The 21,504-nt window shown below is 46.6% G+C and overlaps 1 protein-coding gene across 12 annotated transcripts in view; it reads left to right on the forward strand.

Annotated features, from left to right (window-relative positions):
• Window positions 1-21,504, forward strand: part of LOC106609740 (neuron navigator 3) — a 388,938-nt gene that overhangs the window by 144,357 nt on the left and 223,077 nt on the right. For 8 of the 12 annotated variants that reach the window (XM_045722323.1, XM_045722324.1, XM_045722329.1 and 5 more), the window contains exon 1: window positions 15,816-16,336. The exons of 1 other annotated variant lie outside the window; for it this stretch is intronic. In XM_045722323.1, coding sequence (XP_045578279.1) covers window positions 16,076-16,336 — 261 coding nt within the window. In that variant the 5' untranslated portion in view covers window positions 15,816-16,075. Of the gene's footprint in view, window positions 1-15,815; window positions 16,337-21,504 lie in introns of those variants that run through there. 3 more of the 12 variants (XM_045722330.1, XM_045722332.1, XM_045722333.1) reach the window with 1 other exon arrangement.

The raw sequence follows: 21,504 nt of genomic DNA on the forward strand, positions 1-21,504 counted from the left end.
AGTTGAAAGTAATTGAGGCATGGTGGATAGGGAGGATGTAGTAAAGAGTAGAACATGATTTGGCAGGGTGTATAGGGCGGATTTTAGTAGATCGTAGAAAGTAATGAGGCAGGGTGGATAAGGAGAATTTAGTGTAGTAGACTTTAGAAAGTAATGAGGCAGGGTGGTTAGGGAGGATGTAGTAGACAGTAGAAAGTACTGAGGCAGGGTGGATAGGGAGGATTTAGTGTAGAAGACAGAAGAAAGTAATGAGGCAGGGTAGATGTGGAGGATGTAGTAGACAGTAGAAAGTAATGAGGCAGGGTAGATAGGGAGGATGTAGTGTAATATACAGTAGACAGTAATGAAGCAGGGAAGATGGGGAGGATGTAGTGTAATAGGCAGTAGAAAGTAATGAGGCATGGTAGATTGGGAGGATGTAGTAGACAGTAGAAAGTAATGAGGCAGGGTGGATAGGGAGGATGTAGTGTAGTAGACAGTAGAAGTAATGAGGCAGGGTGGATAGGGAGGATGTTTCAGACAGTAGAAAGTAATGAGGCAGGATGGATAGGGAGGATGTAGTAGACAGTAGAAAGTGATGAGGCAGGGTGGATAGGGAAGATGTAGTGTAATAGACAGTTGACAGTAATGAGGCGGGGTGGTTAGGGAGAATTTAGTGTAGTAGACAGTAGAAGGTAATGAGGCAGGGTTGATTAGGAGGATGTAGTAGACAGTAGAAAGTAAGGAGGCAGGGTGGATCGGGAGGATGTAGTAGACAGTGAAAGTGGTGAGGCAGGGTGGATCGGGAGAATTTAGTGTAGAAGACAGTAGAAAGTAATGAGGCAGGGTAGATAGGGAGGATGTAGTAGACAGTAGAAAGTAACAAGGCAGAGTGGATAGGGAGGATGTAGTAGACAGTGAAAGTGGTGAGGCAGGGTGGATCCGGAGAATTTAGTGTAGAAGACAGTAGAAAGTAATGAGGCAGGGTAGATAGGGAGGATGTAGTGTTGTAGACAGTAGAAAGTAATGAGCCAGGGTGGATAGGGAGGATGTAGTTGACATTAGAAAGTAATGAGGCAGGGTGGATAGGGAGGATGTAGTAGACAGTGAAAGTGATGAGGCAGGGTGGATAGGGAGAATTTAGTGTAGAAGACAGTAGAAAGTAAGGAGGCAGGGTGGATCGGGAGGATGTAGTAGACAGTGAAAGTGATGAGGCAGGGTGGATAGGGAGGATGTAGTGTAGTAGACCGTAGAAAGTGATTGAGGCATTCTGGATAGGGAGGATGTAAGGGATGACCCCCATGAAATGGACAAAAATGAATGGGAACATATTGGCACCCCACGAATCATACTCCCTAATGACAATACCACCCAATTTCGTCCACATTCATCCAAATCATATTGCAAATTTCATATGGCAAATGCCGTGTCACACCCCAAAAATCCTATAGATGGCGAGCGCGCTCCACAGTGAATTTTCTTATTGCAAATGTAACACAAGTCAACACCCAAGAGTCAAATTTTGAAAAAATGAAAAGAAATTCAAAAACTTATCACCCCCTTAAAAAAGTGCTTTCTGGACCGTTTTTCGAAATTCTTTAGATTTTTTTTGTCAATTATACATGTATAAGAACCTTCTGAACATACTTTTGACATATTTTATTGACATAATTTTGTTTTTGCTTGTACATAAGGCATATGTTTTGTCCATTTGCAATATGATTTCATAGGAAGTCAAAAGTTACTTTTTTTTCTTTTTTTTGCCAAATGCCATTAGAAATGTCCAAATGAAATGTCCAATAATTTTTTTGTCAATTATACATGTATGAAAGTATTGAATGTGCCAAATCAGGATGTTTGTCCATTTGCCATGTACGATCATAGGAAGTCGGTTTCCAAACCCAAAAGTCAGTGAACCATGTCCAAATGGCATTTATACTGCCCAAATGATATATAGCCCTATGTTAAGCCATGAATCAACCTAGATGGTCTATTTGTCATGTATGATGAGGGAGAAGTGGGACTCTGTTGTTTTTTAACGATTTTTGAAAAACGTCCAAAATGACCATTACCATCACGAATTTGACATGCTCAAAAATACTGCAGAAATGCAAAATTGACTGGCCCGATGAACTCGGGATGACCGGGCAGTGACTCTGGTTCCTCTCCATCGCTCGTCACACATATAAAGTTTTGAAATGATCTGACTTTTTTAACCCTTCGAAACAGCCCCTGTGACCCATATTTAAGGCACTTCCGGTTGGCACAGGAAGCTATAAGTAAACACATATCCTGATTGGGGTATGCTATTACAGAATCCTGAGTTTAAAGTCTTTACGTTAAGAATTGACTGATCTACATAGGGTTGAATGCAGTGATTTTCACAATCTGCAGGCTGGTTATAGAAAAACACCTTTAGGGTGTTTTTAACCACTTCCGGTTGCTCCAGGAAGCTTAGAATCGACACAGGTAGACCTCATAGGGGCCTGATGATATGTCATCGAAGACAGGTTCATAAGGCATTCATAACCCACATAGGCTTCAGGTTGAATTTAGGGGAATAGGCAATGTATTCCTATGGGGAGAAAAATCAATGCAAACTTTTTGATGTAAACACCTTCTTTTAACTGTTAAGGGTTAATGCAGGTTAGGCTTGCACAGATCGTGAGGACCTCAGGAACATTTGATATTTAGGGCCAGGCTTCATTTTGGGCCTACTTTTATTCAAGGTCGCTGCGCTCAGACCGAGCGAGCTACGGTCAAGCAGGGCATCTCGTTGAACTCGGCACAGCCTAGAGATAATGGTAATGCCATTGCAAGCTCTGTGTGTCTTTAAGCACCGCACTGTGTCACTCCATCCTTGCTGTGTGTGTGTGTGTGTGTGTGTGTGTGTGTGTGTGTGTGTGTGTGTGTGTGTGTGTGAGAGAGAGCTTTTCTTTGACATCTGTTTGGAGAAATGACTGATTTACAGTTCATGAGGGTTGCCTAATTACATATATGAAGTTGTGGAAAGATCTGACCTTTTTAACCCTTCGAAACAGCCCCTATGACACCATTTTAAGGCACTTCTGGTTGACACAGGAAGCTGAAAGCGAACACATATCCTCCTTGGGTTAGGCTCTTATAGAATATTGAGTTTTAAGTCTTTACGTTAAGAACTGATTTATTTACAGAGTGTTGTTTCAGAAAATCACAAAAATCTCACAGAGCTCCGAAACCTGCCATAATGGATTCATCTGAACATGCTGCAACTGGATCGGTAACTTTTTGGAAAAAGAACCCCTCATTTTTTTGAATATCACCAATTTGACATTGTACGATTTCTCTTAAATGACGATAGATAAATGTCTGGTTCTTTTTTCCTGACACCGTAGGCTCATGTACTTTGACGTGAAGCGGTCAAATTAGCGCTCTATTTTCATTTTTGACCTTTAATCCCAGAAAAATGGCCTTAACTCAAAAAGCGTTGAGGCCTCGACTCCATCTTGTTCGGGGCCAACTGCCCATTATGCCAAACCAATGCTCACCAAGTTTCGTCTTCAAAGTCTTTTCTGTTTAGGAGAAAAGGCCACGCCGTGATTGGTGATGTTTGTTACATTAGCAATATGATTCCATTCGCCCTCACCTGTCCCGGAATAATCCGGGACAGGTGAGAAATGACCAAAATTTGAAAATTTTATAAAACAAAAACCGAATGTCCGAGAGACTCCGTTCGATGACTTCCCGGAAGATCCGGCCCCGGTGCACTGCCCGACGCCGTCCGCGAATTTTACAAACATTCGCAGACATCTAGTTAGGGACCGTACATTTGCAATATGGACTTTCTCATTAATCATACAGCAAATCCCGAAATGTTCCCTTCATGTATGTAATAGACAGTAGAAAGTAATGAGGCAGAGTGGATAGGGAGAATTTAGTGTAGTAGACAGTAGAAAGTAATGAGGCAGGGTGGATAGGGAGAATTTAGTGTAGTAGACAGTAGAAAGTAATGAGGCAGGGTGGATAGGGAGGATGTAGTGTAGTAGACAGTAGAAAGTAATGAGGCAGGGTGGATAGGGAGGGTGTAGTAGACAGTAGAAAGTAATGAGGCAGAGTGGATAGGGAGAATTTAGTGTAGTAGACAGTAGAAAGTAATGAGGCAGGGTAGATAGGGAGGATGTAGTAGACAGTAGAAAGTAACGTGGCAGGTCGTATAGGGAGGATGTAGTGTAGTAGACCGTAGAAAGTGATTGAGGCATTCTGGATAGGGAGGATGTAATAGACAGTAGAAAGTAATGAGGCAGAGTGGATAGGGAGGATGTAGTAGACAGTAGAAAGTAATGAGGCTGAGTGGATGTGGAGGATGTAGTAGACAGTAAGTAATGAGGCGGGTTGGATAGGGAGATTTTAGTGTAGAAGATAGTAGTAGAAAGTAATGAGGCAGGGTTGATAGTGAGGATGTATTGTAGTAGACAGTATACAGTAATTAGACGGGTTAGATAGGGAGATTTAGTGTAGTAAACAGTAGAAAGTAATGAGGAAGGATTGATAGAGAGAATTTAGTCTAGTAGACATTAGAAAGTAATGAGGCAGGGTGGATAGGGAGGATGTAGTAGACAGTAGAAAGTAATGAGGCAGGGTATATAGGTAGGATGTAGTGTAGTAGACAGTAGAATAAAATGAGGCAGGGTAGATAGGGAGGATATAGTGTAGTAGACAGTAGAATGAAATGAGGCAGGGTAGATAGGGAGGTTGTAGTGTAGTAGACAGTAATGCGGCAGGGTAGATAGGGAGGATGTCGTGTAGTAGATAGCAGAAAGTAATGAGGTAGGGTGGATAGGGAGGATGTAGTGTAGTAGACAGTAATGAGGCTGGGTGGATAGGGAGGATGTAGTAGATAGTAGAAAGTAATGAGACAGGGTGGATAGAGAGGATGTAGTGTAGTAGACAATAGACAGTAATGAGGCGGGTTGGATAGGGAGATTTTAGTGTTGTAGACAGTAGAAAGTAATGAGGCAGGGTTGATAGGGAGGATGTATTGTAGTTGACAGTAGACAGTAATGAGGCGGGTTGGATAGGGAGATTTTAGTGTTGTAGAAAGTAATGAAGCAAGGTTGATAGGGAGGATGTAGTAGACAGTAGAAAGTAATGAGGCAGGGTAGATAGGGAGGATGTAGTGTAGTAGACAGTAGAAAGTAAAGAGGCAGGGTTGATAGGGAGGATGTAGTGTAGTAAACAGTAGAAAGTAATGAGGCAGGGTAGATATTGAGGATGTAGTGTAGTAGACAGTAATGCGGCAGGGTAGATAGGATGGATGTAGACAGTAGTAAGTAATGTGGCAGGGAGGATGTAGTAGACAGTAGAAAGTAATGCGGCAGGGTATATAGGGAGGATGTAGTGTAATAGACAAAAGACAGTAATGAGGTAGGGTTGATAGGGAGGATGTATTAGACAGTAGAAAGTGATTTAGCAGGGTGGCTAGGGAGGATGTAGTAGACCTTAGAAAGTAATGAGGCAGGGTGGATAGGGAGGATGTAGAAGACAATAGAAAGTAATGACGCAGGGTGGATAGGGAGGATATAGTAGACAGTAGAAAGTAATGAGGCAGGGTGGATAGGGAGAATTTAGTGTAGCAGACATTACAAAGTAATGAGGCAGGGTGGATAGGGAGGATGTAGTAGACAGTAGAAAGTAATGAGGCAGGGTGGATAGGGAGGATGTAGTAGACAGTAGAAAGTAATGAGGTAGGGTGGATAGGGAGAATTTAGTGTAGTAGACAGTAGAAAGAATTGAAGCACGGTAGATAGGGAGTATGTAGTGTAGTAGACAGTAATGCAGCAGGGTAGATAGGGAGGATGTAGTGTAGTAGACAGGAGAAAGTAATGAGGCATGGTGGGTAGGGAGGATGTAGTAGACAGTAGATAGTGATGAGGAAGGGTGGATAGGGAGAATTTAGTGTAGTAGAAAGTAATGAGGCAGGTGTGGATAGGGAGAATTTAGTGTAGTTGACAGTAGATAGTAATGAGGCAGGGTTGATTGGGAGGATGTGGTGTAGTAGACAGTAGACTGTAATGAGGCATGGTGGATAGGGAGGATGTAGTAGACAGTAGAAAGTGATGAGGAAGGGTGGATAGGGAGAATTTAGTGTAGTAGAAAGTAATGAGGCAGGTGTGGATAGGGAGGATGTAGTGTAGTAGACAGTGATGCGGCAGGGTAGATAGTGAGGATGTAGAAAGTAATGAGGCAGGGTGGAAAGGGATGATGTAGGAGACCGCAGAAAGTAAGGAGGCAGTGTGGATATACTGGAAAATATACTATGTTCAATAGAAATATTGTGATGGTTATTTACATGTAATAAAGTTAGTAAAGTGACTTAAACTGACAGATTAAACATTCTATGAAGTCAACACAAGAAATATACTGTGACGATTATTTACATGGAATAAAGTGACTAAAGCTGCCAGTTGACTCCTTACTATAAGAGGACAGGTTTTCCAGCACTCTGTCCTGGCCCTGCAGTGGATATTGGCAGTAGGGATGTTTTTACCCTGTAAGGCCGGGGGAGAGGCACACTCTGGTGAAAGGGAAGGGAGTCCAGTGCCAGGGTAAGACTCTTTGGAATGTGGGGTGATGTACAGTGATGCAGAGTCTCATTCTGACACCAGGCTGGTAAACTGCCCTTAAATGCCCAGTGCAGTAAAATACGTGATTATACTGTGTTTTATATATATTCCCACACTATGAGGTTGGAAGGATACTTTGAAATTGTGAAAATTATCATAATGCCCTTTTAGTGTAAGAGCTGTTTGAAAAATGCCAGAAATATTTCGGTGGATTGGAGTTTTGGCCTTCCATGGTGACATTACCAATAAGAAAGAGTTCCAAACCTCTCTGCCAATAACAGCTCATTTTCAGTTTCCCCCTCCCCACTCAGACCAAGACAGTCCTATCAAAATTATTGATTGAGAAATTTCCCTTTGCTAAGAAGTGTTTTTTTTTTTTTTTACCATTTTAATTGAAAAGAAATCACATTAAGGTACTTACTGTATTTCTACCCAGAAATGATTTTATATTGAGATAAAAACGGCTGCATTGGACCTTTAACTGCCCTTAACTGCTATGTGTTGTTACAGTGACGTATACTGAGGGTCAGTATCGCAGAGTATACGCACATATCACGAATATGTCACATTAGGAAAGACAAAAACAGTTGGCTTAGCCTTGCTTGGCTGTCACGTTAAAACAACCCCATTCACCATTCCGACGTGTATTGCAGTAGTTTATTATGATTGAGTTATTTACTAGAGGCCCTGTCTCTGCGTTTACTTTTTCACATTCTAGTCAGACAGCTCAATACACACTGAGGCCGCATATTATGAATTCTACTGCAATGTGCCAACCTGGGTTTGCCCTTTGCACCTTCTGGACAGGAGCCCAGTCCCACAGCTTGTGTTCATGGTCAGTGCGAAGGGTATTGCTCATCATGGATTTCCGGTATAATCCACCTGTGAAAACTCAAAATGCATATGTCGATGTCACAACCACATCAAACCAAAGACGGCTGTCCGTGAATTGTTTTCCTAACCTTGCAGTTGTGATGGATTCCTTTAGGAGTACTTCGCTATCACCTTTGGATTACATTCTCTATGTTTTTCGGTGCTCTTTCGTGCACCTCTGATCTCGTCTTTGGCTCGGGCCGGTCCCAGAGTCGTGACTGCTGCTTCTTCCCACTTCAATTTATGGTTATCCTCCCTTTGAAGTTATTCTTAGGTCAATAGATACATCTGCAGTTACTGTACATCCCTGGCTCGGCTTGTAGTTCTGGAGGGAAGAGTCGCTCCAGTCACCGCGGGAGCTTTATCAACTCCGGCTGGGAATCGCAGAAATCCAGTAGTTTTTCTCCCCCAAGAAAAAACCCACATGGAAATGTTTCCGGGGGAAGACCGTAGCGAATCATAAAAGGTGGAATGCCATGGCCATAAATTTGGTTGTTTTCTGCCAGTTTAGTGTGAAGAATGAGCGCTCTCATTCTGGCAATTTGTACAGCACGTCTGTCAGTGAAGTCCGTGGCTAGGATATCACGGCATGAGGAGCCCGTCCTTTCACAAAAGTGATGGGCTCGGGGACAGGGTGTTTGTGTTTGATTAGGACCAGATGGGCTTGAGGTCTTCAGCTGAGTGAGGGAGTGAGTAAGCACCGGGGCCTCGCGGCCTATGAGCAAAGGCGAGGGAACAGGAAGACCCAGGATTGTCCTTGCCCCCGAACGCTGGGGATTTCCTGCCGTGGCAGAGCAGGATGGCTCTTTGAATCATTGTGGTGCCCGCTCCTCTGTCGACATTCACACCCCTCTTACAAGTAGGTTGTCACCCGACTCCACATTTCTAAAGTGGAATTCTTGAAACATTATTCTTAATGTGTGTGTTTATAACAGGAACCCCGGCGAAAAGGGATGTTTCACATTCCTTCACTATGAGATTCAATTCTCTGGCGCAAAAAGGATTGTTTCAATCTGCTTGACAAATATTGGAAGCATGTTTTATCTTCCAGAGCACCGGAGGGCCTCACCACGGTCTTGACTTTAGGTCGTCAGGGGTCAGATGAGACACATATATGTAACAGAGGCTGATACCTCAAGGCACCCTATTCCCTATGGGTCCTGGTCAAAAGTAGTATACTACATTGGGACAGGGTGTCATTTGGGACGCACACAGACGGTATAAGAATAATAGTTTCCCATGACACTCCCGTGTTTTTGATGTTTCAGTTGGGTGGGTCTCTGTAGAGCACGTCAAAGGTTGAGTGGGGAGTAGGAATCTGTGACTCCTGAACCATGGTGTGTGGGTGTGTGTGTGCACGTTTTACTATACTTGTGAGTACCAAAAGTCCTTAAAAAAATTGTAAACCAACAAAAATTCAGAGAAGTGAGGACATTTTGTCGGTCCTCACTTGTAAAAAGGCTATTTTATGCTTAGGGGTTAAAATTAGGGTTAAGGTTAGGTTTAGGGGTCAGTGGTTATGGTTATGATTTGATTTATGGGTTAGGTTTAGGGTTAGGTTTAAGGTTAGGAGAAGGGTTAGGGTTAGGAAAATAGGATTTTGAATGGGAATCAATTGTTGGTCCCCAAAAAGTCCTGACAAGTATAGTAAGACATAGCTCTGTGTGTGTGTGTGTGTGTGTGTGTGTGTGTGTGTGTGTGTGTGTGTGTGTGTGTGTGTGTGTGTGTGTGTGTGTGTGTGTGTGTGTGTGTGTGTGTGTGTGTGTGTGTGCCGTATGCATGTGTGATAGAACATGTCTGTGCTCTTTGGTTTGGGTGATGTGTGTTGGTCCTTTGGTCCAATATCTCTGTGTATGCATGTTTCAGCTTTGTGGATCTACTGCATGTTTCAGCTTTGTGTACCTACTGCATGTTTCAGCTTTGTGGATCTACTGCATGTTTCAGCTTTGTGTACCTACTGCATGTTTCAGCTTTGTGGATCTACTGCATGTTTCAGCTTTGTGGATCTACTGATTGTTTCAGCTTTGTGTACCTACTGATTGTTTCAGCTTTGTGTACCTACTGCCTGTTTCAGCTCTGTGTACCTACTGCCTGTTTCAGCTTTGTGTACCTACTGCCCGTTTCAGCTTTGTGTACCTACTGCATGTTTGTGTGAGTGTGTTTTCTTTTCCATGTTATCTGATGTGTTCCTGAGAGATAGCGTTCACGCCTCTGCTGTGGACAGGACCAGGTGCGTGACTATCTGTCTCCCAGGGGATGTTTAGACAGAGGGGCTCCCTCCACTCCTCTCTCCACCACCCTGCCATGTTTTGTTTTCACAGTGAAAGGCCAGCCCCATCTTGACGTCATGGCTGTCTCTCAAATGGCAACCTATTCCCTATATAGTGCACTACTTTTGACCAGATGCCTATGGGCCCCCATGTTAAAAGTTGTGCACAGTGTAAGGAATATGGTTCCATTTGGGATGCACGCCAGGTGTTTCATCTGACCAGGCACCCCTCCCTCTCACCAGGCAGGCTACAGGGGTTCCAAAGGGGCCTGGAACAGATAATAAACACATAGATAATGATGGGGATGATCAGATGTCTTATTGACTCCCTATCTAGAACAGAAAGATAATTATCTACTTCACTTGCTTTGGCATGTTAGCATATGTTTCCCATGCCAATAAATTCCTTGAATTGAATTGAGAGAAAGAGAGAGAGAGAGAAGACTGGAGCTAGGTGTATTTGGAGCAGTGGTGTGCTGTACTGGGACCTGTAAGACTGGAGCTAGGTGTATTTGGAGCAGTGGTGTGCTGTACTGGGACCTGTAAGACTGGAGCTAGGTGTATTTGGAGCAGTGGTGTGCTGTACTGGGACCTGTAAGACTGGAGCTAGGTGTATTTGGAGCAGTGCTGTACTGGGACCTGTAAGACTGGAGCTAGGTGTATTTGGAGCAGTGGTGTACTGGGACCTGTGAGACTGGAGCTAGGTGTATTTGGAGCAGTGCTGTACTGGGACCTGTAAGACTGGAGCTAGGTGTATTTGAAGCAGTGCTGTACTGGGACCTGTAAGACTGGAGCTAGGTGTATTTGGAGCAGTGCTGTACTGGGACCTGTAAAACGAGCTAGGTGTATTTGGAGCAGTGCTGCGCTGTCCTGGGAGCTGCCTGTGGCTGCCGTTGGTTTGCCAGCCCATCTAATGACACACTGCTGCTCTCAGACCAGGAAGTGAGAAGGAGGATGGATACGGTGAGAAAAGAAGGGCCTCCCTCGCTCCCATTTCCTCTGCAGGGCTGTGGCTTTGTGGCCTACCTCTCCCCCCCACCACCACTAGTACCTCCTCAACCCCACCCCCCCCCCCATACACCCTCCGCCGGAATTCTCTCAATCTCCGCCACCAGATATTCCACTGTGGCTTTGGTGGTCACCTAGAATGGTGAGCTTTACTGAGCACACAGACAGGAGTATTAGTAGAAGATGTACATTTATGCCTTGCCAGGTCCTTTTGACTATCTTTCAGAATAAAAGGTGGCCTTTTCCCCTCCTATTGCCATAAGAAGTGAGGATGGACTGGATGTGTTTCAGCCATACAGTAGATGATGGCTCTGCAACCTGGCTGGATGGCCTCATGGAGACATTACTTAAGGTTCTGTCACAGATAAAGGGGACATTACCATCACCTATCGTCAAAGTCATCTCCACTATCGATCACTCGTAACTATTGTTCGCATGCTGGTTTTCATCACGTCCCATCCCCGCTGTCTTTCCACCATGACACAGTTGGCCGCCATGTTATTTTGAGAGGTGTGGTTGGACTCTCATAGCTGAGATTTAAGCGCTGACCTGCTCAACTCGCTGCAGATGGAGGTGAACCGGAGACAGGTTTGACAGTGTTGACTTTGGATCCCGCTCTGCGGTTCAAGGCGAAACTTTCAGCACCATATTACTGCAGTGGGCCATGTAAATGCAGGTAGCAGAAGCACTCTTTATTCAGTGAAGCCTTTGTGGTGTATGGTAATTAACTTGGCAAACTGGCGGAAACAGGCAGGTGAGAAATACTGCGAGAGATTTATATGCGAGAGATTTATATATATATGAGAGATTTCGTCAGAACCCTTTGGCTAAGCACACATGGAGCAGTCTCATGACAACGGATGGTTTCCCAACAGTTATAGGCCAGTCTTGTGAGGTTGGACTCCTTCCAAGTCCTGTACAACTAGACAGCTCAGCGGTCAGGGGGCTAGATACAGTGGAGTTGAAGTCACGCCATTCATTCACATAATATCCTGTTTTTTTAGGCTTGTCATGACAGCGGCGGCTTGATTGAAAACATGTGACCGTGAATGATGTTGTTTCTACGAACCAATGCCCTTATTAGGGTGGTTGTCCATCAGAGGCACTGATTCAATGCTTACCCTGCCAGTGACTGGGAAGCTAAGTACCGGTTTGCATAGTCAGACATCTTCATTTGTGATGAGCGGCCCAACCTGCCATGCATACAGCGGCGGGGCTGGCTACGATGAAAAATATTTTGGAATTCAGTGGACCCGTTATCAGCTGTTCTTAGTTGGATAATGGTTTGAGTGGAACAGAGAAACGGAGGATTGGTTGGACAACTAGCTACTAGCCATAATGGTTATTATTTATTTAACCCTTCATTTACCAGGTAAGTTGACTGAGAACATATTCTTATTTACAGCAACAACCTGGGGAATAGTTACATGGGAGAGGAGGGGGGGATGAATGAGCCAATTGGAAGCTGGGGATGATTAGGTGGCCATGATGGTATGAGGGTGTCACGGGTGTCGTAATGATCAGACCAAAACGCAGCGGGAATGTGTATACTCATCTTCTTTAATTTATTTAAAAGAAGGAAAAACAAAAGAAACACGTATACAAAAAAAACGACGAACGACACTAAACAGTCCTGTCAGGTGCACAGACACAAAACAGGAGACCCACAAACCCCCATAGCACAAACACCCCTATACATAGGACCTTCAATCAGAGGCAACGAGGAACAGCTGCCTCCAATTGAAGGTCAATCAACAAACCCTAAACATAGAAGTAGAAAAACTAGACTGAACATAGAAAAACACTAACCGAGAACATAGACCAAAAACCCCGGAACACTCTAAACAAACACCCCTCTTGCATAATAACATAGCCCAACAAACCCCGAAACACTCTAAACAAACACCCCCTGCCACGTCCTGACCAAACTACAATAACAAATAACCTCTTCACTGGTCAGGACGTGACAGTACCCCCCCTCCCCAAAGGTGCAGACCCCGGATGCACCTAAAACAACCAAACAAAACCTAATCCAATAACTCTAAACACAAACAAAAAATAATCCCCAACTAAAGGGAGGGAAAGGAGGGTGGCCACCGTCACCGACGGTTCTTGTGCTACACCCCCCCTCCCCAACCCACCTACTATGGAGGTGGATCAGGCTCCAGCCTTACTCCCCAACCTAACCTGTCCGCCCCCGCTAAATACTTATTAAATATTACCCCTCCCGAAGTCTCTGGGCTATGGCGCATCACTGAAGACCTCGGGCTGATGTGCGTCGCTGGAGACCTCGGGCTGATGCGTGTCGCAGGAGACCTCGGGCTGAAGGGAGACTCTGGGAGCTCCGGACTGGAGGGCGACTCTGGCTGCGCCGATTCCGGACTCTCTCGGTTCTGGACTGTGGGCCGTCTGTCTCGGCTCCGGACTGTGGGCCGTCTCTCTCGGCTCCGGACTGTGGGCCGTCTCTCTCGGCTCCGGACTGTGGGCCGTCTCTCTCGGCTCCGGACTGTGGGCCGTCTCTCTCGGCTCCGGACTGTGGGCCGTCTCTCTCGGCTCCGGACTGTGGGCCGTCTCTCTACGGGGCACTGTCGCCGGAAGCTCTGGACGGGGCACTGTCGCCGGAAGCTCTGGACAAGGCACTGTCGCCGGACACTCTGGACGAGGCACTGTCGCCGGACACTCTGGACGAGGCACTGTCGCCGGACACTCTGGACGAGGCACTGTCGCCGGAAGCTCTGGACGAGGCACTGTCGCCGGAAGCTCTGGACGGGGACTGCGCACTGAAGGCCTGATGCGTGGGGCTGGCTTAGGAAGCGCCAGACTAGGGACACGCACCACAGGGCTAGTGCGAGAGCAGGAGCAGGACGAGCTGGACTGGGCTGACGCACTGGAGGCCTGGTGCGTGGGGCTGGTACTGGACGTACCAGACTGGAGACACGCACCCCAAGGCTAGTGCGAGGAGCGGGAACAGGACGTACTAGACTGGGCTGACGCACTGGAGGCCTGGTGTATGGTGCTGGCTTTAGAGGCGCCAGACTAGAGACACGCACCTCAGGGCTAGTACGAGGAGCAGGAACTGGATACACCGGGCCATGGGTAAGCACTGGAAGTCTGGAGCGCACCTCCTGCACAACCCGTCCTGGCTGGATGGTAATAGCAGCCCTGCACGAGCGGAGTGCTGGCACAGGGCGAACTGGGCTATGCAGAGGCCTGATGGTTGCTGTGTGTAGAGCAGGCTTAGGGTAGCCTGGGCCTAGGAGGCACACTGGTGGCCAGATGCGCTGCGCAGGCATTCTCCTTCCAGGCTGGATGCCCACTCTAGCACGGCACTTGCGAGGGGCTGGGATCACTCGCACCGGACTGTGCGTGCGCATGGGCGAGATCGTGCGCACTTCCGCATACACCGGCGCTCTCGTCTCCACACGCTCCCCATAATAAGCACGTATCCCAACAAACCCCGAACCACATAAAACAAACACCCCCCTGCCACGTCCTGACCAAACTACAATGACAAATAACCCCTTTACTGGTCAGGACGTGACAATGGGCCAGATTGTGAATTTAGCCAGGACACCGGGGTTAACACCCCTACTCTTACGATAACTGCCATGGGATCTGCCAACGGGAGTCAGGACACCCGTTTCACGTCCCATACGAAGGGTGGCACCCTACACAGGGCAATGTCCCCAATCACTGCCCTGGGGCATTCGCATATTTATTTTTTTTAGACCAGAGGAAAGAGTTCCTCCTCATGGCTCTCCAACACCACTTCCAGTAACATCTGGTCTCTCATCCAGGGACTGACAAGGACTAACCCTGCTTGGATTCAGAGGCAAGCCAGCAGTGGGATGCAGGGTGGTATGCTGCTTAGGGTACATTGAGCCAGTTCATTCTGCAGGACAAGCCTGCTCAGTTCTCTTCTTCAGTTCTCATCTTCTATTGGATGATGCAGTGTTCAAATGTTCTGGTTTGGTGTGACGTGGTAATCCTCCCTACTCTCACACATCCCAGCCCCTGAACCGAACCAGATGTAGGCTTTCCATATTAATCTTTCACTCCCTTTTATGTCTCACACCACACTAGGAGCCGTTAAAAACCACAGTTACATGTCACATTTTGTCCAGTTAATAAACTCCAAATGCATTCAGGGTTGCCCGTTTCTCACCACTAGCTGTTGAAAAGCTAGGTCGAGAGAGGCGTTTAGCCAGCAGAAAAGGAAATGGCATTTAGTGATCAATGACTCCATTTCCTTCACCACTAGACTAAATGAAAAATATCCCTCCTTTTCTCTTTTCTTGACAGAGAAAACAGAGTTGCCACTTTTCTGTTCAATTCCTCTGGATGTTCTGATTATTTGTTTGACAGGAATTAGCAAGGAGGTCGTTTTTTTCTGCCACAACCGTCCGCCTGGCTGTCAGAGAAGCAGTTTTTCCCCCGCAAGGCACTTTCAGATGCTGCACAAACCACAACTCCCAAACACTGGTGTCAGTCCTCTGCTCACCGCCTGTCTTTCCAAAGCCATATTCTCGAGCAGGAGAGGGGGGGAGAGAGAGAGAGAGAGAGAGAGAGACAGAAAAGAGTGAAAGGCAGAGATTTCTTAACCTAGAACTCTTTCAGCCATGAAAAATTGTCCCAGGAACCTGACAAACTGCTTCAGTGTGAGGGATTATGTACTGGATAACTCTCCAAACTTTATTTTTTTTAAATTTAACTTTTACTATTTCTTTCATCAAAGGGGAGGGCTGCCCCAGATGCAGGCAGCCAGTGAGAGGTGTCTATTTCTAGTGATCAGCGCTCGGCTACGGACAGAGCTTTTGACAGTTGGAGCTGGGGAGTAACATGCTGCTGAGGAATGCTGCTCAGAGAGAAAGAGAGAGAGGGAGAAAGAGAGAGACATGCACTTAGCCAGGTCTATAATCACTGGTGGAGTGGCGGTTACCTTCCAGAGGAGTTTACGCCCCTGAGGACTGTTTGGTTTTGTAGTTCTGACAGAAATGGAGAGGGAGGAGTGGTTGAGCTCTGACAGAGAGGAGGAGGGGGAGCAAGAGAAAGGGGGAGTGAACCGGTGGCGGAGAAACCTTCTCAGTTTCTGTAAGTCCCACACGCTGTAGGCTACAGAATGACTGTGGCTGCTCTCCCACTCCAGACTTCTCTCTGAGAGGCAGCCCTCTCTTCATTTTGTCTTCTCCTTCCCCTCTTTTTCTCTGCCAGACGTCAGGAGGAGACACAGGGCTCTTGTTTGGCCTCTCTTGTGTGGAAAACTGAGGGACACAACTCCTCGCTGTTTTTTCAACCTCTTCCTCCTGTCCGTTTTTGGACTCTCTCTCTCTGGATGTGACGGACCATGCCGGTTGTAGGAGTAGCCTCCAAGCTCAGACAACCCTCAGTGGGCTCCAAGCCGGTCCACAGCGCTCTCCCCATCCCCAACCCAGGCAGAACCGCTGCCACACGGGGGTACATGGCCAGGACCCCAGAGCTGAGGGGGTCAGAATCCCCCCTGCTCTCCTCCTGTCAGCTGTCACTCAAGTCAGAGTACCAGGAGAGGAGGACACAGCAGAAGCAGCAGGGACGGAGCAAGGAGACAGAGGAGAGTAAGATCTGCAAGGTCAGTGACAGTGTGTTGTTACTGGGGGACATGCTGTCACTCTGCGGCTCCTTCTCCTTTCAAACTCTACTCTCTAAATGATTTCTGTCTGCATGTCTGTCTGTGCAGGGGGAATTGATTTTCTCTACAGGTGGCTGTGCTGGCTGGCCAAGTCTGAGTGAGCTACCTAACAGAGGCAGGCTTGTTGGATTTTTTTTTAGACTGTTCTGTTTCTGTGTGACGAGATGACTCATTTAGAAATCAATGTGGTCTTGGTTCGGCAAGCTATAGCAGGTGCCATGCTCTCTATATACTATTGGGTGAAGGTCTGCTTTCAGCATTTAGCAAACTTCAAAAAGTAGATGTCAAACCTCCTTAACTATATCCAATCCTCCTTATTGATACCCAATCAGGAAATAGCTGTTTTTGATGTGGTATTTTCTCATGTGACATAAATACTTTAAATGCCTCTAAATCATTTCAGCACCATTTTATTTCTCTTTTGTGTCCTTCCATTGCTTTGCGCTGTGATGCAGTCTCAGACTCTGTCAGTTGACTCGCAAATCTGTCATTAAGTGGGGCAACGTGTCACAGAACCAGTGTGCTGACATTCATGTGCGTGCGCCGCATTGTCGTATTACGCTCAGTCTATTAAGATCCCTATCTGTGAAATGAACCGTGCTGGCTGTTTTATAGGAGGAAAAAGCTATGCATAGTAATCACTGCTACCTGAGAAGCCCCTCTGAAGCTGACATGCCCTGAATACAAACACCACCTCTCCTCTCAGCTTTCCCATTGTGTGGAGTACCGTTTCAGATGGCTAGCTGGTGTTTCCCCCCTCTGAGCGCTCCTAAAGCCCATTCTCAGGCCCAGACGTATTAAAAAGGCGTGGTAAAAATGGCTAGCGAATGAACAGATCGCCTTAAGTGCTTTCCCATACTAAAGTCAGCCGGTGCCAAGTTCTTTGGGAGTGTTTTAGAATGTTGGAAATTGGACTCATGACAAGTGGAGAAGGCGGGGTCCGTCTCGGAAAGGAAGCGAAAGGATTTCAAATATCCCCGCCAAATAGTTTTGGTAGTGCATGCTCGCTCTACATCTTCGACCTGTCAAAATACCAACAGACTTTCCTGTTTTCCTGGTCGCTCCGGCCAAGTCTCCTTGTTTACCGCTGGGGCTTCTGGGAACACTCTGGGAGCCTTTTTTTTTCTTCTTTTTTGTCCTCAAGTTCTTAACTGACTCAGGGGCCGCTTTTCTCCTGGAAATATGTGCTGACATCAAAGAGCGGGGCAGCTGAGCGCTGCCTCCTGGATCCTTGTAGCGTGTCCGTGACTGACTGGAAAGCGCATGCAGGGCCAGAGCAAGGGGAAGTGTGTTTTCTCATTAACCCGGTGCTGAACCGGCAACTCTGTTAAATGCACTCCATAAACCACCGGTTTCTATGCTGCTGTTGAAAGGGTTCTGCGTCCTCCCTTTTGGTGTCAAAAGGCAACCCCTGAGTGAACAACCCCTGAGTGAACAACCCCTGAGTGAACAACCCCTGAGTGAACAACCCCTGAGTGAACAACCCCTGAGTGAACAACCCCTGAGTGAACAACCCCTGAGTGAACAACCCCTGAGTGAACAACCCCTGAGTGAACAACCCCTGAGTGAACAACCCCTGAGTGAACAACCCCTGAGTGAACAACCCCTGATTGAACAACCCCTGAGTGAACAACCCCTGAGTGAACAACCCCTGAGTGAACAACCCCTGAGTGAACAACCCCTGAGTGAACAACAACACACTTGACTTATTTCACTTTTCTCTAGTGGGAGGAGCTGGGAAGAGCTGAGAGGAGCTGGGAAAGCTGGGAAGAGCTGGGAGGGTTGGGAAGAGCTGAGAGGAGCTGGGAAAGCTGGGAGGAGCTGGGAAGAGCCGGATGGTGCTGGGAAGAGCTGGGAGGGTTGGGAAGAGCTGAGAGGAGCTGGGAAAGCTGGGAAAGCTGGGAGGAGCTGGGAAGAGCTGAGAGGAGCTGGGAAAGCTGGGAGGGGCTGGGAAGAGCCGGATGGTGCTGGGAAGAGCTGGGAGGGTTGGGAAGAGCTGAGAGGAGCTGGGAAAGCTGGGAGGGGCTGGGAAGAGCCGGATGGTGCTGGGAAGAGCTGGGATGTGCCGTAGTGTAGTGCAATTTGTTTTGGAGCGGATGGTCATGGGCTAGAACATAATTCTACTAATTTGTACACTACTCATTGACCACAACTAAGCCCAAAAATAGATTTTATTTGAAAATAACAATAAGTTCATAGCTTGATTACATTGAGACACGTGCACGTCTCTTTTTATTCGTGGGAATACTTGGTGAACAGATTTCCTAAATTAAACACATTTTTCCTGGTGATTTTATTATTTTTTGACCATCAGCATAAACAAGGGTAGAGATAGGGTACATGTTGTCATTACTCCTCACAGTGACTGACAGTAGTAGAGATAGGGTACATGTTGTCATTACTCCTCACAGTGACTGACAGTAGTAGAGATAGGGTACATGTTGTCATTACTCCTCACAGTGACTGACAGTAGTAGATATAGGGTACATGTTGTCATTACTCCTCACAGTGACTGACAGTAGTAGATATAGGGTACATGTTGTCATTACTCCTCACAGTGACTGACAGTAGTAGATATAGGGTACATGTTGTCATTACTCCTCACAGTGACTGATACAGCTTGTTCTGTGTGGAGTGGCTGAAAGGAAGGATTCAGGGTGATCAAATAGAAGTGTGTGTGTGCGTGCGTGTGTGTGTGTATACCCTCGCTGCATAATGCATGCTTGTGTGGACTTGTTTGTCCTTGGTTAAGCACAGGGCTGGCCGCTCTCCTTGTTTAGTGTTTACCAGCTGTTATTCCTAACTGAGAGAGGAAATCTCATGACACAAACACACACTGCTTTAGAGCCTGTAATGTGTTGGAGACCATTAATCATGATTGGGAATAAAAGGAGGGATTCCACATGACAAGTGGTTAATGTTAACCTGTTTCAAACTAATTATCAGCTAAACATATCCAATGCTTCTGTTTGAAATGACAAATAACTGTGGTTTGTAGAGTGTGTTTAGAATATCCATGCTATAGGGCAGGGCATCAACAATATTGAGGGCTGAATGGTGTGTGTGTGCGTGCATTTGTGTGTGTGTGTGTGTGTGCATTTGTACATTTGTGTGTGCCTGCTTTTGCACATGTCTGCGTTCAATCTATACGATTGTACATGTCTTGATATTCTTAGGAGGCCTCCTTCCTTCGGTGGTCTTGCGTAACACCTGCATTCTTCCCTGGGATCTCAGTTAATCCATCCAAGGCTGACCTGTCAAGAGATCCTCCTCCCTGTGATTGAGATGAGATCCAGGACACACACACACACACACACACACACACACACACACACACACACACCTGTAGTACTCACTGACATACCTTGTCAGTCACTGTAGAATGAAGAGGTACGGGAGGTGAATGGGGTTGTAATGAAGTGCCACGGCTCTGCTGATGGGATCTGTGGCTCGGAGCCTTGGCAGATACTCAGCTACAGTGGTGAAGGGGGCTTTGTCCCAAATGCAACCCTATTTCTTATATAGTGCCCTACTTTTGATTAGAGTTCTGGTTAAAAGTAGTGCACTATATAGGGAAAAGGGGGCAATTTGGAACGCACACAGAGTGTGAGCAGCCCTTGAGCGTGAGCAGTGTTATTCATGTTTCGCACCTTTTACAATCATCGATTTCTCAACCTCCCACTAAGAGTTTTTTGTTGTTGTTGTCATTTTATTCAATCCGATGCCATAACGTCAAACAAAATAAACCCTCTTTGGGTTACAGCATATGAAGAATGATTGACAGGCTAGACGTAGATCCTAGTTTGTCCTGCTAGTATGAATAACAGCAACACCTGCTCATTTCACACCTTTCCTATGTCACTGCATCTGATTCCGTGATACCGCGGATGTCACATCCTCCCTAGGTCATGCCAGTTACAAGCAGGAAAGAGCAATGGGAAATTGACATACATATTCTCCTGAAGGGAATCAATTGAAGCGTGGGGTGCTGATGTGTTAGACTTTCCAGCTGAGACTCGAAATGGACGCCCTGCTGCTGATGTCTGAGCCGAGATTTATCATGGTTCTTTTTTGGTTGGCCGCCATGGTATGGATTCTAGCCCTGGTGTCTGAGCCGAGATTTATCATGGTTCTTTTTTGGTTGGCCACCATGGTATGGATTCTAGCCCTGGTGTCTGAGCCGAGATTTATCATGGTTCTTTTTTGGTTGGCCGCCATGGTATGGATTCTAGCCCTGGTGTCTGAGCCGAGATTTATCATGGTTCTTTTTTGGTTGGCCACCATGGTATGGTTTCCATCCCTGTCTCCGTTTGAAGTGCATCCCTGATTAGAAATGACTGACAGGTGAAATCCACATGGTGTTAGCCTGCCTAAGCATGTCTAATCCGTTATTACATCAAGGAAGGGAGAAAGGAAGGATGCAGTCGTAAGGAATTCAAACATGGGCCCTTTCGTGCTTCAAGGTACCAAGGTAAAGTTTTTGCCAGGCTGCAATCAGAGATTAGATGGGACACAGGCCAACTGTCTCTACTCTCACTCCTTCCCAATGGAAACACTACACATGCACTTACTAGAACCATTATAATAGATTTACTGTAGAACAATTCCCCATATGACTACTGCACCCAGTTTGTCTCTTAGAAACATACAAGACGCCTCAAATCAGGTCATTAAACACAGGCTCTGTTGCCATGCTCTGTTCCCTTGGCTGCTATGGCAACCATACATAGCCGTGTAACCTTAGCGCGGGGATGTTGCCACTTCTGAATATGTGTATCAGTTTTTGTTTGCTGGAAGCACAGACAACTGGCAAGATACACCCTGCCTGGCGCAAACGTCCTGTGGATCTGCTCCCACACATCCTGTTGTTTGTCTCTGATCTGACCTGCCAAAATGTCAGCAAGAAGAGATGAACCAGAGAGTGCGATTGCACATGGCCTTGTTTGGTGCAGCGGCGCATCTCCTCCACCTCTCACTACGCCTAGGTGCTGATAAGCCCCTGCAGGGGGGGCCAGCAGGGAGAGAAGGAAAGTGGTGAGCTCAGGGATCCGTGTTAGGTCTCACTGGCTCTGGAGTTAGTGTGGGGAATGTAAACACAGCTCCTCTCT

Source organism: Salmo salar, chromosome ssa07 (genome assembly GCF_905237065.1).
Source record: "Salmo salar chromosome ssa07, Ssal_v3.1, whole genome shotgun sequence".
NCBI classification, from domain to species: Eukaryota; Metazoa; Chordata; class Actinopteri; order Salmoniformes; family Salmonidae; genus Salmo; species Salmo salar.